The sequence below is a fragment of the Limulus polyphemus genome, unplaced genomic scaffold, assembly GCF_000517525.1.
Source record: "Limulus polyphemus unplaced genomic scaffold, Limulus_polyphemus-2.1.2 Scaffold1498, whole genome shotgun sequence".
NCBI classification, from domain to species: domain Eukaryota; kingdom Metazoa; phylum Arthropoda; class Merostomata; order Xiphosura; family Limulidae; genus Limulus; species Limulus polyphemus.
This window is the reverse complement of record NW_013667108.1, coordinates 189,591-206,500: the sequence shown is the minus strand read 5'-3', so window position 1 is coordinate 206,500 and position 16,910 is coordinate 189,591. Positions and strand designations below refer to the sequence as shown.

At 32.1% G+C, this 16,910-nt stretch overlaps 1 protein-coding gene across 1 annotated transcript in view; it reads right to left on the bottom strand.

Moving 5' to 3' along the window:
- The window catches only part of LOC106463845 (dynein heavy chain 1, axonemal-like), a 233,622-nt gene that overhangs the window by 51,360 nt on the left and 165,352 nt on the right, over positions 1 to 16,910 (bottom strand). Inside the window, 7 exon segments of the mRNA XM_022391464.1 lie at positions 1,690 to 1,821; positions 2,090 to 2,281; positions 2,417 to 2,503; positions 2,748 to 2,828; positions 6,749 to 6,940; positions 10,900 to 11,076; positions 16,672 to 16,791. Coding sequence (XP_022247172.1) covers positions 1,690 to 1,821; positions 2,090 to 2,281; positions 2,417 to 2,503; positions 2,748 to 2,828; positions 6,749 to 6,940; positions 10,900 to 11,076; positions 16,672 to 16,791 — 981 coding nt within the window.

Here is a 16,910-nt window from a genome sequence, read left to right as displayed (position 1 = left end):
TAGAATGAAAGAGGCATAATTTATATTTATTTCCTAATTTTTTATGGTGGTTAAAAGATCAGTTAAATCCACCAAACCCGTACAGAGATTCGTTGCTGAAAATAACAGATAAAATAAAAAGTTTTTTCTTAAGAAACATTTGATAACTATCTGGACATTATAAAAATTTCGCATGTGAAATTTGAAAAGTTTCTGATGCATAAAAGTATTTTTAATCTTAAAATCAAAATTGCTTTACATGTTGAATAGGCAATATGCAAAAAGAAAAAAAAGCATGAGAAAAACATTGCTTTACAAACCTTAAGACTTAATAAAAAACTTGATATTTTGGATATGAAAGCATTGTAATGTTTACTGACAATCTGCCAAATTTTGTTAACATATGCTTACTAATTTAAAAGTTATAGCATGAAAACTACAACAAGCACAAAATGGCTATGAGTTTGGTCCTAGGGACCGAGCCCATGCTGAAAGAGTTAACTTGCTTAGAAATTGGACTATTGCTTTTACTGGACCTGACAAGTTTTCTTCAAACTGCACTTGATGATAACTTCTACTTATCACTTATTGTCAGATTTACCAAGAATGACTAGTACTACCATGTGACTGGCCATTCTCATTCAAACATTGGGGAGACCATAACCTTGAGAAACCACCTGACCTACCATTCAAAGACATGCTGTCTACATTCTTGCACAATGTGCAGTATTACAGTCATACTTCTCAAGGGCAGCACAGTTGTTATCTTCAGAGAATGACAAAGGAATAAAGGCAGCTAGAATGCAATACACTTAAAGACTCTTGACATTGTGTTGTGTGAAAATTGCACACACATATAAAATAACTGATAAATTTTAAATAATAGTGTATTATAATAATAAGGTAAAAAATGCATGGTATGTTTACATACCAAACTTTATCACACATTAATGATTGCAAGAGAAATTAATGTTGCAGAAGGGAAGTTAATTGTATATCCTCTACTCTTGCACATTTTAGATAGCTATTGACATAAGCAGTTTGGATTAATTTGAAATAAATGAATAACAATTTTACAATAACTGTTATGTATCTAAACTCAGATTAGCTAACAAGACTGAGTTAGTTAAAACTATATAGTCCTAAACTGGTGATGGTATGAGAATTGTTGTTTTTTGAGGAATAAACTAAAACAAAGTAAAAACTAAGCACATATAGTAATGTTTGTTCTGTCTACAATTATGTCTAGTTCAAAAACAAAAATTATTCATATTGTGTTTTAAGTATATGTATTTAACACAAATGGGCAAGTGATATGCACAAATAAAGAATGACAATTATAAGTGGGTATAAAGATGATTTTCATTTTAGTAATAGCAGTAATAAACTATATTTTATCATATGGTAATAAATAATGATCTTGCAATAAACTTGATTACGTGAAAATTATCTAGTTTGAAGAAAATAAAAGGAAAAAACTTAAGTCAACTCAGCTATACAGTTATTATAGCAATGTTTACTATAATAATAGAGAAATAAACGAACAAAAAATGGATTATTTACTGTATGGCAAGCATTAAAATAAAAGCTATTAATATACAATATCAAAATTATTACTCTGACAGTTTGAAGTACAGATATTGTTTTCTCTATAACCAGTCATGGAAGAGCTAAAGATACAAATATACCAAAAATTCAAACAAAACTTACAGTAAAAGGTCCAAGATATGCTACACAGGCTGATGCTACCATAATATCCCCAACAATGTTATTGATAACATAGTCTAATTGTTCAACAGTTTTCTGCCACCGATCTTTCTCTTCTGCTAGTCCATCTATAAGCTTCAAATGTAGTGAAATTCAGTAAAACTTATTTTTCTACTGAAATGTCTATCAATTTAGAAGTACTATATTTAGCTGAGTAAGGAAAAGGGATTTTTTTCATTTTTAAATGACTAAAGAAATATATTTCAAAACAGAATATTATGTATTGATATAAACTCAAGTTAGTTGTTTTTTAGTAACAAGCATATTTAAACACTTTTTAAAGAAACATATAAGTTTTCATTCTAAATCTTGCTCTCTTACTAAAAACCTTTCAGTGTTTCACCTTATCTGCTCTAATGAGTCTTTCTTCACATTCATAGCTTTTGTATTCAAGGTCTTCCTTTCTCTTCACACACTCTTGCAATTTGCCTTCTAGAGTAGCAATTCCATTTTCAAGTTTTCTTAGCTTTTGCTTTGTTTGAGCTAAAACTCTTTCTGTTTGGTCCAATTCTTCTTGAGCCTCAGATAAGGCTTTCTACAAAAAAATGATAAATATGTAAATTTTTAATGTTATGAGATTGTTCACAGGTATATTGTAAACCTGTATTAACTAATAGACAGGAAGAAAACAGAATAGAATAATAAAAATATAACTCAGAATATCACTCACTCTTTTTGGTGCAACATTCTTCACCACAAAATGATATTTGTACATTGCACGTACCCATTCACAGATTGATGTGCAAGCTTTGGAAACCTACAGAATGTAACATGTAAAAAAAGAATAAATACGAATAGAACATTCTAAATAAATTATATCAATAATAACTTGTAAAAATATTTACACTTTATGGAAGTTTACACCCTTGAATATTCTAAGAATTTACATATTCATCCCTATATTCTTCCTATGAGATGTCAAAAAGAAATGTTGTTAACTAAATATTTCCTCAATATTCTTTTCTTGCTAGATGATTTTTAAAATAATACATGAACGGTACCTTTGCAATAGCTTGTGGCATAAATGCTTCATTTTCTATATAAGGTGTGATCTTCTGAATAACAAGATCTGGTATATTCTCCTGGAAAATAAATAGTTCAAATCATCTAAAAGTTCTTAAAATTAGAGCATGCTAGACAGGTGAAAAAATAAGTGTGTAGAGTATGCAAGTACTACATATCTTACTCACCCACAGTATATGTTTAACATCCACAAAAGTTTTGAATCTTTCTAATTCCTAATCTGGATCATCTTAAATCCAGTTAAGGTCATGTGCTAAAATCAGTCAGAGATGTATTACTTTATGTTGAAGGAACTTATGTACTGTTTAATGAGATAGATGCATTGTATCCTACTTTACCTTGTGACAGTCACATGGAACAGATACATTTTGGCATTCTAGTGTCTGTTTTCTAATTGAACAGCTACACAAAAAAAGGATATACAATTAATGCAGTTTTTGCACTTTCATAGGAGATTTTTTTTCTGTCTCTGAGAAGACCATTTCCTTTCATATTTGAGTGTATTAAGACATGCCGAGGGTCACAAGATCGAATCCATGTCACTGAACACATTCGCAGTTTAAGATTGCTGTCTGGGCCAGCCACCCAAGTGTAAAAATTCTTGGCTAATACAAAATACCCAAGAGGAAAATCCCAGAGCTATATGGGATTAAGGTCAAATGATGAAGAAGACTTGCTAATCATGTACACTTTAAGTTAAGTCTGTTTAATTCTACTCTAGATAAAGATTATTCCATTTTTCTTTATTCTTCCTTACTTCATAATACAATAATTCAACATTATTTTGATCAGTGTTTTCTCTAAATAAAGCACTATATTTTTATCTTGACTATAACACTGTATTCTTTTGCTTTCATTTCAGCTGTAACAATCTTATCCTTCTACGTACTAGATCCATAGCTCTCTAGTGTTTGTGGAGATCAAGTGCCTGCATACTAAGTTCAATCTTGTTTTTATTCTAAGTGTAAGTGTTTGATATTTTAATAAGCATAATAAAAAACCAAAGAGACCTGTACCTAAATTACCTGTATTACATCAGTGTCTAATGCAGAACCCAGAAAAACCATATACATATGACTATGATGATTGAAAAAATGCTTTAAACTATATATACATAAAACTAATTTTTTAAAATAAAACATATTGTTTTATAAACTTAAAGATTTTTAATAAAAATTTGCTATTCCTATAAGCTATGAACAATATGATCCAAGTTTAAGAAATGGTCAATTAATACTTCCATTGACAAAAAATCAAACACTCATAAAGCGTGAACTGCAAATGTAATATTACTAACAGTACTTTGTGGAGTTAAAATATGAAAATCGTTAAAGGCTTACAAACACTATATAAAATAAATTTAATAAGTTATAAATGGTGACATAGATAAAACACTAAAAATAACTATTTATATGAAAACAAATTGAGGAAAACTGAATTTCTTAGAAGAACCAGCCTTCTTCACCTGTTATTCTTTTTTCCTACAATTTATTTTTCTATGTTCATGGTTATATCCATTTCACATTAGTTTCTGCCTCTTACTAATTTTAACTACTTATTTTCTAACTTCAAACAGTGCTTGGAATCATAAATGCTTTGTTGTTTTTTTCTAACAGAAAAGAACTTACCAAGAAAAAAAATCTATAAATTTCCCAATATCAGTGGTTAAAGTGTGGCAGTATGTGTCAATATGCATACTGCCACACTGACAGATAGGCAGAAAATAAGCACAGGTAGTGGGGAGGAAGGGTGGGAAATGTGAGAACAGGTAAAAATCTATCAGGAATATATTTTCAGTGTACGAAAATAATAAATTCCGATACAGTACCTTACCCTTACTAACATGATAGCTAGAATCCCACATTGAAAAGCTGTAGGGACCATTGTGAGGAATATAGATGAGTTTCCTCGAAAGCATACAAAGAACATCCATGTAGAGTTATCTACGTTGGGAGAGGAACACACATGGGAGACCGCACCACTTCTGTAGCAGATATATTCTTTGCTCAGAGTGTTAGTAAGTGTTGTAGAATTGGGAGGGAAGCAGGAGGAGCACACCTCTGATTGGAGAGAAAAGACGGTTTGTTTGACCCTATATCACACTGAAATCTCCAGAGAGCATAACCCAGGTGACGATTGCATGCAGGGTCCCAACCACAGAAATAATAGTGGGAAAAGCCCCATGGTGTAGAATGGCTAGGGTGTATCAGACCATAACCATTGGATCAACTCCAGTCCAAAACCAGGTGGCATTGGGAATGTATTCTTTGATCCATGGTAGGAGAATGTTCCACACTATTCATCTCAAATTTAGGAGACTGAAGGGAGACATTTTATATTGTCCAACTACACAGTGTGAAATCCACAACCAACACTAGCTACTTGGGAACCTGACATCTGAACGATGGTAGGAAAAGATGTGACAGTGTGGCGGTTCACTCAAATCCTAGAACAATCAGACTGGTTTCACTCCATGCAACATCATCCTCCAGGTTTGAACCTCATGAAGGTGGAGCACATGGAGAGATCACATCTATCACACACAACATAAACCTCTGGGGCAACTACCAGAGTTGGAGCACATGGGGCAGAATCATGTGACCGATGTAGAACAAGGAATCCCTACCAATACATGTGTGAGAACTTATGTTAGGTGGTCCAGCTCTAAATAAAACAACCCATTGGTAACCAACATCTAGTTGATGGTAGAATGAGGGATACCAACAGGAAAGGTGAACTGTGTTGTGGTATATCTACTCATTATTTAGGTAACATACCTGAGAAATCATATCCATGAAGACTGAGGGGAGCCTGGCTGATTTCTCAGGAAAGGTACGGGCTTGCACAGCAAAGGGGAGGTGAAGGAAACAGGCTGTCAAAATCCTCACAAAATTCAGAGTTCATATTTGACAATGAATGAGTTGGGAATCCAAAAAAAAAAAGGTTTGAAAAAAAATGTCAAACCAAAGAAAAAATCAAGGTAAGTTAACTTGATGATAAACTACAATTAACAAAGAACTGTAGAAACTTGAAAGTATTATTTCAAAAAAAAGAAGGTATCATGGAAATTTCCACAAAAATAGAGAACATTTTAACTCGATGATTGCCTAATGAGAAGTGAGTGCTAGGCGAAACTGAATAGAGGTAGTAATGTGTCAGAAGGGTGTATCACACTCCTATTAGTGGAGGATTGTCGCATGATAAGTTACGTGCAAAAATTCAATAATCCACATTGTTCATGGGGTAGATGGGAGTTTGCATATAGAGGGCAGTGCTAAACGAGAAAACTATTGTGTGAGAAGGAGTAAGATACTGTATCGGAAATTCTATACTTACAAATTAAAGGAACCATTATATTGTACAGTTGTATATTCTTTGTATTTTTAAAAGCAGGTACAAAAACAAAATAACTTGTACATTGTTACCAAAAAAAGTAGATCTACTTTTATCTTTATTCAAAGTAATTCAAAAGAAATTTATTACTTGTGTATTATTGTAATGACTATTACAGAAAACATTAATTTAAAATTTCAAACAAAACCAAAACTTGTCCCAGAAGGATTTGATGGTGAAAATTAAGTAGATATCCTTCAATAATTATTCATGTTTATATTTCACTAACACGATAAAACTGATAACATATGCAATGATTATTCTTTGTACTTAAATGAACTTAAAAACGATTTTATATATTTTTTTCATTATTAAATATAATGATATATTATTAAATGAACTAAAAAATGATAAACATTCTATGTATGGAAAAACTAAGCCTACAACTGGATTTTTTGAAATATGTACTGCAACTAAAACACAGGAAAATACTTGAAATTTGGCTTTTTATAATAGCATGAAAAATTTTCTTTTAAACAATATGTTACTCAGTGCTATATCTATTACAATTATGTCAATGTGATTTTATGTACAATCATTAAATACATTTTTTTTATCATTATGGTAAGAATTTAAGACTGCTTACTTTGTCATAACTAAATAGGCTATCAAGAAACTTAACAGGATCCTGCAATAGTCCTTTTCCTGCATCCCAGTAATCATCCACTTTCTGCCCAAGCTTTTCACCTGCTACTTTTTTAGGCTTAATTCCTTTCATGATGCAAACTGCTTCAACCACCATACGCACTCCTTCAGGTGGCCTCTGAAGTGCTCTTACCTAAAGAAAATTAGGTTTTTGTTTTTAAAAAAAGTTTTAATTTCAATTTTATAAAATATATTTTATTTCAATTTACTGGAATATTCAAATTCAAGGAATTCAATATTTAGTTATTTTAATTCAAGGATTAATTTTTTAATTAAATTTCTGTGGTCAGTCTTATTTTTAATTCATGACACTTATATGTCTTTGAATTCGTGAACATTTCTTTTTAAATCAAATACAATCAAATTCGTGGCAGGAATTTAGGTATAAAATCTTTCAGATTTCAGAATTAATTTCTGGGGCCTGAAAGACAAACCAGGGTGGTCAGAAATTTTTGTTTCTCTTCACCCCACATATTGGGAGATTAGATGCCAAACGAATTTGTATGGAGCCACTGAGCTTAATTTAAACTTAAGCATATAGAGAGAAATCTTGATGGGTGTGTGGAGTTAAGGAAAATGGCAACTCAAATGTGCCAGGAAAGCTGTGAAGAGACCCTCATTTTGAAGTTGGTGTGGAACACGTGTGATTGCTTATCCACGTGGTGATGACATTAGTTGATTAGAGCAGTCATCATCACAAAAGGAGCAAGGAAAAGCAGACTGAGTGAACGTGATTTTGTTTTGATAGATTGCATAGTAGAAATTTTATTAAAGTTAAGGAGATTTTATAGAATTTTGATAATTAACTATGACTAGTTAGTCTTGGTGGCTAGTCTTACTGACTTACTAGATTAACGACCCTTTTCAGGGGGGCTTGGATAGGATATCCTATGCCCTGTAAAATTTTGTTGCAGGGGGAAACTAGAGTGCCCGGAGAAAACCTGCTTTCACGAGCCAGGCACCAAATAATCTACCTGACACGTGTCTGAAATGTGAGGCTAAAAAGGAATAAAAGGATTGGTTAGTACATGAATATTATGCACTGTTGATATAGTTGAATGGAGAGATATATGTTTGCCATATAGAGGGTGTGGCTGCTAAGGCAGGAAAGGTATTTGTTTAAGGCTTTGCTGTAATATTTTTGGGCTAGAGTGTGAATGCGGTTTTTAACGATAGGTGAGGTTAATGAGATTTGTGGGGTGTATTTGGGGACACAGAATGCTGTTTTGATCACAGTGGTCTGTTGCTGTTGGATCTTTTTATATAATGTGTTGGGCATATTACATGTAATGGGGCATCCACATTTGTTGAGAGGTCTGATGTAAGCTTTGTAGATTTTGATGATGGAGTGGCTATTGCATCCTTTTTTTATATCCTTGATTTGGTGAAAAAGTGCAAACCTGGTGCTTGTCTTTTTGAGGATGTTGTTATAGTGAGTGGTCCATGATAGGCATGAATTTAATGTGATACCTAACAATTTGGCAGTAGTCTTAAAAATGACTGGGGTGTTGTATATTGTAAGTTTGAGTTGTCTTATTTTCTTGTGTTGTCTTCCTATTTTTTGTGAAATGCTATTGCCTGTGTTTTGATTGAGTTGAGAAGTACTATCCATTTCCTTACACCATTTAACTAATTGATTTAATGCATCTTGGATGGACATGGCGGTGAGCAGGTCACGTGATGTGCTCTAGATGGCAATGTCATCGGCAAACTGAGAGATGAGTGTATATAGTAGCCACAGAAGTGGTATGTCATTTACAAAGAGGATGTAGAGTAGTGGGCTGAGGAAAGAGCCCTGGGGTACTCCTGCTTTCAGTGGAAATGTATTGGACATGCAATTATTAACCTTAACTTTAGCAGTTCTGTTGGTGACAAAGTTAGAGATCCATCTTGTAAATGGAATATGAATTCTGTTATTAGATAGCATTATGCCAGACAGAGTCGATTGCTTGTTTTACATCCAGAAAGGCTGCAACTGTGCCTCTGGTGTATAGTTTCAACAAATCTTACTAGGTGGTCAGTTGTCTGTCTGTACTTTCTACTAGCATTTTGGTTATTGTTGAGAATGTTGTTGGTTTCTAGGTAATATAGTAATCTGTTAGATATAACGTTTTTCAGAAGTTTTCCTCGGGTGTTCAACAGGCTTGTGGGTCTATAGCTGTTTGGTAGGCTAAGGTTTGAGTCTTTCTTAGGAATGACTTATATTATCGCAGAATTCCATACTGATGGGTAGTACCCAGAAAATAAGGACATATTATATAGAAGGCTAGGTGTTTAAGCATACTGTCAAAAAAGTTTTGACAATTGTGTTGTTGATGCTATCTTCAACTGGAAGCCATGCGTTTAAGTGTTTTAAGTATTTCTATGAGAGAGATGGGGCATGTGTAGTAGTCATGGTGTTCATTATTGTGGATAGGTCTACTGGGAATGAAAGTTTAAATATGTGTGATTAGTGTTAATGTAATTATTGATAGCATTAAAGTGTTGGCTGTCAAAAGTAGAGTGGTATGGTGTGGTGAAATTTAAATGACAAGAGTTCATTCTTTATATCAGTTTGAAGATTTTAATCCTTTCTTTTCCATTCTTTGGACTAAGTTTTTCTTTCAATTCATACATTAAACATACTTTTAGAATCCATTGAATGCTCTGATTTCCAGTAAAAGTAAAACCAAAAACTGGAATTTCTGTATCCCAAATAATATAAAAATATAGAAGTTCAACAGACCTTAAAATTAAAAACATCACAAGAATGTTATTCTAATTAGTTATAAATAATTATTACACTAAATTCAGGAAATGATCATCATTTTTAAGTAATTTAAAACATGTACAAAACTGATCCATGATCTGAATACTTTATTATTCAGTTATCATCCTTCATCAGTAACATATTTTCAAATGTAGCATTATCTTAATAAAAGTTATCATGATATTACTCCACACTCAGGTAAGGAAAGTCACACCTCAGGCAATCTTAAACATTTATAAAACTGATTCTAGACCTGATATATTTTTATTCAGTTCTCATCCTTCTACAACTATAGACTTTCAAATGTGGTGTAATCTATATAAAAATTATCACATGTTGTCATTCCACACTGCTGTGGTATGGTATGCAAGCATACCATGCATTATCTAACTTCTTATTTTAATATAGAAATTTTGGAAATTTTTTAGTTATTCAAGTATTATTTTTTCACATTTCACATAAAATATGGTCAAGAAAATTATTAATTTACTTTTGCTCTAGCTATTTTTGTTCTTTTTTCATTTGCAAGAAGTAACAAATGGGCTGCTTATGCATGGTATACTGGACAGTTTCACTTATTTTGAGAAAACACACAGCAGTGCTCTCTAATAATAGGTGAGGTGATATCTCGAGATTACAACCTCCCTTATTTTCAAATAGAATTACAAGTCACATTGGTAACATTAGTCACTTTGGATAAATCTGACATTACCATTTCAACTAAGAAATGTAGATTAGTTAGTCTGGAACAAGAACGATCTAAACAAGTCTGGAAAGAATGCAGTCTAAATCCAGTAAAATCAACTGTTAATCATGGCATGCAATTACAAACACACACACACACCATGTTTGTGTTTGAATCAAGATTGTTCCTTGTATTTTTGTACAACAGTGTCCTGTCTCTTTATTTCCTTATCATAAACTCGTAGAAAACTGAAAATTACTTTGTGATAAATGTCTTGGTCAAATGTCCTGTTATTCTGTGGACCTATCTTGTCATTTTAAGGTATATCAGTTTGACCTGAAAAAACCACACAACTAGCTTTAAATAGACTTTACTAGTCTACAAATTACAAAAGTGGCAGATTTACGTTGATCCACAGAAAAACTAAAAATAATAATAATATCTAAAATGCTATCAAAACATTATTTCAATTAAATAATAGAAAAAAATGTTAAAAACATATGAATATGTAGTTTTAATTAGTACAGTAACAACAAACAATTCTCACTAATATTTGTAAAAATATCAATGAAATTTGAAAGTAACAAACCTAATATAATAAGAATTTAAAAACCTAACATTAATAAATTAACATACAATTGATATATGTATTTTTCACCTCAATCACATCATTCTTATTCAAAGACTTAAGATTTGCAAGTGCAGAATCTAAAGCAGGCAGGGCTTCACTGAGATCACGTTGAGCATCATCAGCTATAGCTTGAGTTTCTTCTTTCTTTTTTCTACCTTCAGCTTCTTCTTTATGCACTGTTTCCTTTGTAGTCTCAGCAACAATCTTAAAAAACACAACAAAAAGTTGTTATTAATCAAAATCTAAAGTAATATGTATACCAATATGTATATCTGAAAAAAAAAACTAAAGCAAGAAAAACATTAAATAAATTATTAACTATATTATACTTTAAAAATATAAAATCACTGGTTATTAAATCATTTACATAACAGTGATTTTAGAATATATAATCAAATGGGTTAAAACATACCTGTAAATGAAAAACATTTTTGCTTATAACTAACTTTAATGCTCGCATTTCCAGAATATAAAATATGATTTATATATGTCTCTCTTCATTGCATTAACCTTAGAATTACTGATGGAGATTACATATGGACCCCACCAGTTTTTTTAAGTGCATTTTTCTAAACTATTTATGCATTAAATTGCTTGTGGGTCAAAGACTTCTTACAAGTAATATATCTAAAATCTAAACAAAAATACTATCAAAATGTTTTATGAAAGAACCTGAGTAATTCTCTAAACTTCTATAAAACATCAGATAACCTTGAGAAGCTGAATATAAATGATATACCAAAACATTTTATGTCTTCAGCATAGCTTTCTATTACCAACTGAAGAAGCTTCAATGAAGAAGTAAAAGTCTTGGTATAAGATTTCTTTTAGTTGCCCAAGAGAAGCTGAAGTTTTTTTGTTTTTTTTCAGAAAAATACCATCAACGTTGTAATTAATTTCAGTAATTACTGCCTGGGTTTCCTACTTATTCTATAAAAAAAACTGACTGATTTCACTAAATTTTGTTTGTTCAGTTGTTTACACTGATTGTTTAGCAGGTAAAAATATAAAATTACATATGCAATACGTGGACCACACTGGTAGTGAATGGCATATAAAGATTTGGTACTTTCAGGGTTACATACTCAATGTATGATAAATGAAAATAAAACCTAATGATTAATTCTTAATTAATTACTATAAGGCAACAGAGCAACATGTACCCTTACTATTAAATCTGTGAATACATGTATTTTTTGCTTTTCTTTGCATTCTTTTTAAAGATTCTGATGACTCTTTTATAAAAGGATTCTGTAATTGGTCACATAGCTCTAGAGCTATATAAAACCAAGAAAAAATAAAGCCTGCATTTGTTCTTTGTACTGCTGGATGGTACAAACTAATAGCATAGAAACTGTGGATTCAAAGTTCAACAATGATTTAGAAAAAGAAATGCGATATTGGCAGGAGCTATTGCATCAAGCTGTTGAATGTCTAACATTTTTGTGTGGAAGAGGATTAGCACTTAGAGGGAATAGAGGAGATTGAAAATTTCAACAATGGCAACATTTTAGCTGCATTAGAATTTGCAGCTAAATTAAATTCATTCTTGTCCAAGCATGGAAATAAAGGCTGGGAATTTACCTTGTATATATCCTACAAGGTTTATGAAGAAATTATTATTTTGATGGCTAATAAAATTTATAAGACAATTGCTAATGAAATTCGTGATGCTAAATACTTTTCAATTATTGTAGATTCCTCACCCAATGTCTCCCACTCAGATCAGTTAGCTATAATATTGCGATATGTGGATGAGGAAGGTGATACACAAAAATGTTTTGTCAGTTATGATTCTTTAAATGGGCATACAGGAAATTTAATGGCTGAAGTTGTCATAGAAAAATAAATAGGATGGGAATTGACATTCAAAATGTATGTAGGAAATTGTAAGATAATGCAGAAAATATGTCCTGCAAATACAATGGCCTACAAGCATGTCTCATAAACATAAACCAATATACTGATTACATCCATTGTGCACCACATTCATTAAATCTAGTAGGTGTGAATGCAGTGGAAAGTTACAAATGTGCAAAAATTTTTTTAATTTTCATCAAACTCTGTACAATTTTTGTGCTTCAACCGAGTATTGGCAAAGCATTTGTGATGGCTTAAGAAGCGATGATGGGAGGCCAGTTACTCTTCAGAACCTCAATGGAACAAGATGGTCAGCCAGATAAGTTTCAACAAAAATTCTGTATGAAAACTACAACAGAATTTATACCAACCTTGAAGACTTATCTAAGGATATTGATGCAAGGCAAACAGTAAGAAATGAAACTACTGCTTTGTTGAATAAAATGAGAACGTTACATATTGCTTTCATGACAGTGTTTTGGTATAAAATTCTTCAAAGATTTGAGGCTACAAGTGCTAAGCTTCAAGAAAAGAGCCTTAATTTGTCTACTGCTGTAAAGCTTATCAGTTCACTGAAGGAATATGTAAATTCAGTATGTGAAGAATTCCACAGAATTGGAATTCAAGCTCATAAGCTTTCAAATATAGTAGAACAGTTTAGGAGTGAGATTTATAGAAAGACAAAAAGAAACTTGGCAAATGATGAGACTTCAGAAAGTGAAATGAGTTTATCTGTAACTCAGAAGTTACATGTAGAAAATTTTATACTGTAGTTTACAAGTTACAAATATATTTGGAAAATCGGCTTGCTGCATATAAGGCGACAGAAATGAAATTTGTTTTTCTATCTAATTTCAAAAATTTAAATGAGACTGAAATTTTTGCTGCAGCTAAAAGACTGGGAGACATATACTCTCCAGATCTAGACAGCTCTTTTCTTGATGAAATGGCACAGTTTGCAAAATATTTTGACAGTGAAACATCATCTGCCCAACAGTGCATCAAAGCAATCAGAAAAAACAAACTCGAATTTGATTTTCCTAATGCTGACGTGGCATTAAGAACATACTTGTGCCTACTCACCATGAATTGCAGTGCAGAGAGAGCTTTTTCGAAAAATGGCTAGAGTAAAAAATTAATTGCGTGCTTCGATGTTAAATGAATATTTAAATGCCCTTTCCTTGCTCACAATAGAAAGGAATTTGCTTAGGCAAATAGATTATGAAGATATAATTAGAGATTCTGCTTCCTCCTAAGCAAGAAAAAAATTATTTTAGGGTAATGTTTTGGGATGATTCCATAATGTTGTACACTATATTGTTTTTATGTACCTAATTCATTATTACTTGCCATGTTGTACAAGCAAATAATTATTATTATAATCGTTTAATTTTAATATATCATCCTTAAAGGTTAAATGCATCATATTCTGTAATTAAATTAATATGTATTCATTATAATTAACTTCAAATTTGCTTGTACCCTATTCAAGGGGCCTCAAAAAAATAAGTACAACAGTATCTCAAACTACTTTAATGCAGGCTTGCACATAAACAGTAATTTTAGTCAGTAACAGATTTAAACATAGCAGGAGAACAGTTGCAATGTTGTGCACTTTCAAAGAAACACTTTAACACAGTACTACTGTTCTCCCCATTATGTTGCTATGTATGAGCATGCACCACAACACTACAAATGTACACAAAAATTTAACAATTCAACACACTAAACATTTTGAAGAGGATAAAAACAACAAATAAATATTGTCATTCTGTGCTTCATTCTAACAGAAACAAACAATTATTGTATGCTGCTATAATAACAGTTATGATATTCATTCTTTGCTGTTCTTTCATTCTCTTCACTACATATGCTTGACCAGTTTTCCATATGCAGGTTTATTCTTTCAGTTACTATATTGTAAAATGATAAGTGATTATCACATAAAATCATTAACAGCAAGAAAGCTACTAACATTTTAGGTTATCATAGATATATCACTATGAAAGATAACATTTTCTAACATTGAAAATGTATTTCTGAAAGCTACTAACATTTTAGGTTATCATAGATATATTACTATGAAAGATAACATTTTCTAACATTGAAAATGTATTTCTGATAGGTACTCACTTCCTATCACCTATAACTATCTTGACCTTCATTAGGCCTCTAGGTATTGGTGAACTTTTTAAAAGCTCACCAGTCTTTTATACCCCTATATTTTTTGTGTCATTGCAGCAACAAGTGCTGATCATGTGACCATACTCCACCAATCCCATTGCACCCTCTATACTAGTGCAGGTAGCTCCCTCTATCCTTGAGCCACAATCCTCACTTTTGAGAATTGGCATATACAAACCCGAAAACACTGGTAAATCAGTGGGAAGTGGGTGAGAGGAGGTAAGTATGTACTGGAATTACATTTTCAGTGTTAACAATGTTAACTTCTGATATGGTACTACCTCTGCTACCCCACAGCTAGAATCCCACACTGGAAAGTTGGAGGGTTCGGTGAAGATGCAAATATAAGTAATCCAGTGGAGAGTGACAGCTATGAAAAAAAGGCAGGTGTGTCACAATTAATATATGATGCACACCTGTGGACTATTGCACTACTTCTGGAACAGGTGTGCTATTCACCCAGTAAAGAAGATAAGACAAATAGGGTAGAAACGAATGGAATACGTGGCTGGGGCTAAAGGACCATATATGAATAAGCCAAATGCGGTGCACCTGGGCAGAAAACATCCAGGGGAAGGACTTTGGGATACAATGCATTATGCCAAGTGCGGTCCAAGGACAAAAACAACATGAAAGTGCCTTGTATAAGTTTGTAAAATCAATTGCTTGCAGTACACCCAGGCAAGAACATACAGGGAAGCTCCTTGGATTGATATCAAGATAGTTAAGTGAGGTCCACCCAGGTGGAAGCCCCTTGGTTTGTAATGGATCATGTCAAATGCAGTCCATCTGGACAGAAAACATTCTCCTTCTCCACAACCTAACTAGAGCTGATGAAGAACATCTATAAAACAAATCTGCACCTGTTATTCACCATTCAATTTTAAACCAGACCAAATGTTGGTATTCTTGTTTCAGAGGAATAATAGCACACGGGTAACCTATTCACATAAAACAAGAGGTTAAAAGATTTGGTTAGAAAGAATGTTAATATGAGAGCAAGTACAGAAGAGAATAAACAAACAAGTCTGAAAAACACAGGAGAGTACTTTTATTTCACATTCTACAACTGTATTACATGTCTTCCAGGTTAAGAAAATGAAATTAGAGTAAAATAAAATTATGTAAGCTTGAAATTAAAGTATGGTTTGTGTACTTAATAAAGAACTTACACGAAAACACAGCAATTCACAGCATGTATTGGTTCTTTCAAAGCAGAAACTTGTTCACAGCATCTACATTATTCTTGTAGCTGACCAATCACAAATAGATATAATCTGAAAGTATCTCTGTTCCATGTGACAGTTATAAAGCTGTTCTTTATACACACAGGGTAAAGCAGGACACAATACAGTTATCTCATGAAACAGTAGGTAATCCCTTGACTAGACTGTTATGGGAGGAAACACCTCAGGCTGAATTTTGCACAGAACATAAACTAGTTATGTGTATTTTGGAATCACAACTCAGAAAAATTTAAAACTTTTTTAGATATGAAATATATGTAATGCAAGAATTTAATTTGTAGATTTGCATATTACAACTGTACAACATTAACTGTTTTTTATGATTTATACAACTTCATCACTTTGAACATTAAATAAAGAAGCACTCTAATGATAAAATGCAATTGTTACATAAATAATTGAACAACTTAATACAAATATAATGTATGTTTTTTATTATTAGATTATATATCTCACATAAATCTCAAATAAAAAACATAAATGCAAAAATAGTAACAATAAATCTAACCGTATCTTGGGCAATCTGATGCATTGTTTGCTCAGTTTCTTTAGCAGCCTCTACCAACAATGGTCTCATTTTTTCCAGTTCCTCTTGGAGTCTAGCAACCTCCTTAGATGTATTAAGTAACTGCATAAAATAAAATTAAGTCAAAGTCTTTCACATTTAGAATTTACAAGAACTAAGTTTAAAGCAGCCTTGAAACCAGAAAATGAACTTATCTTCAGATTCATCCAAAATTATTAGAT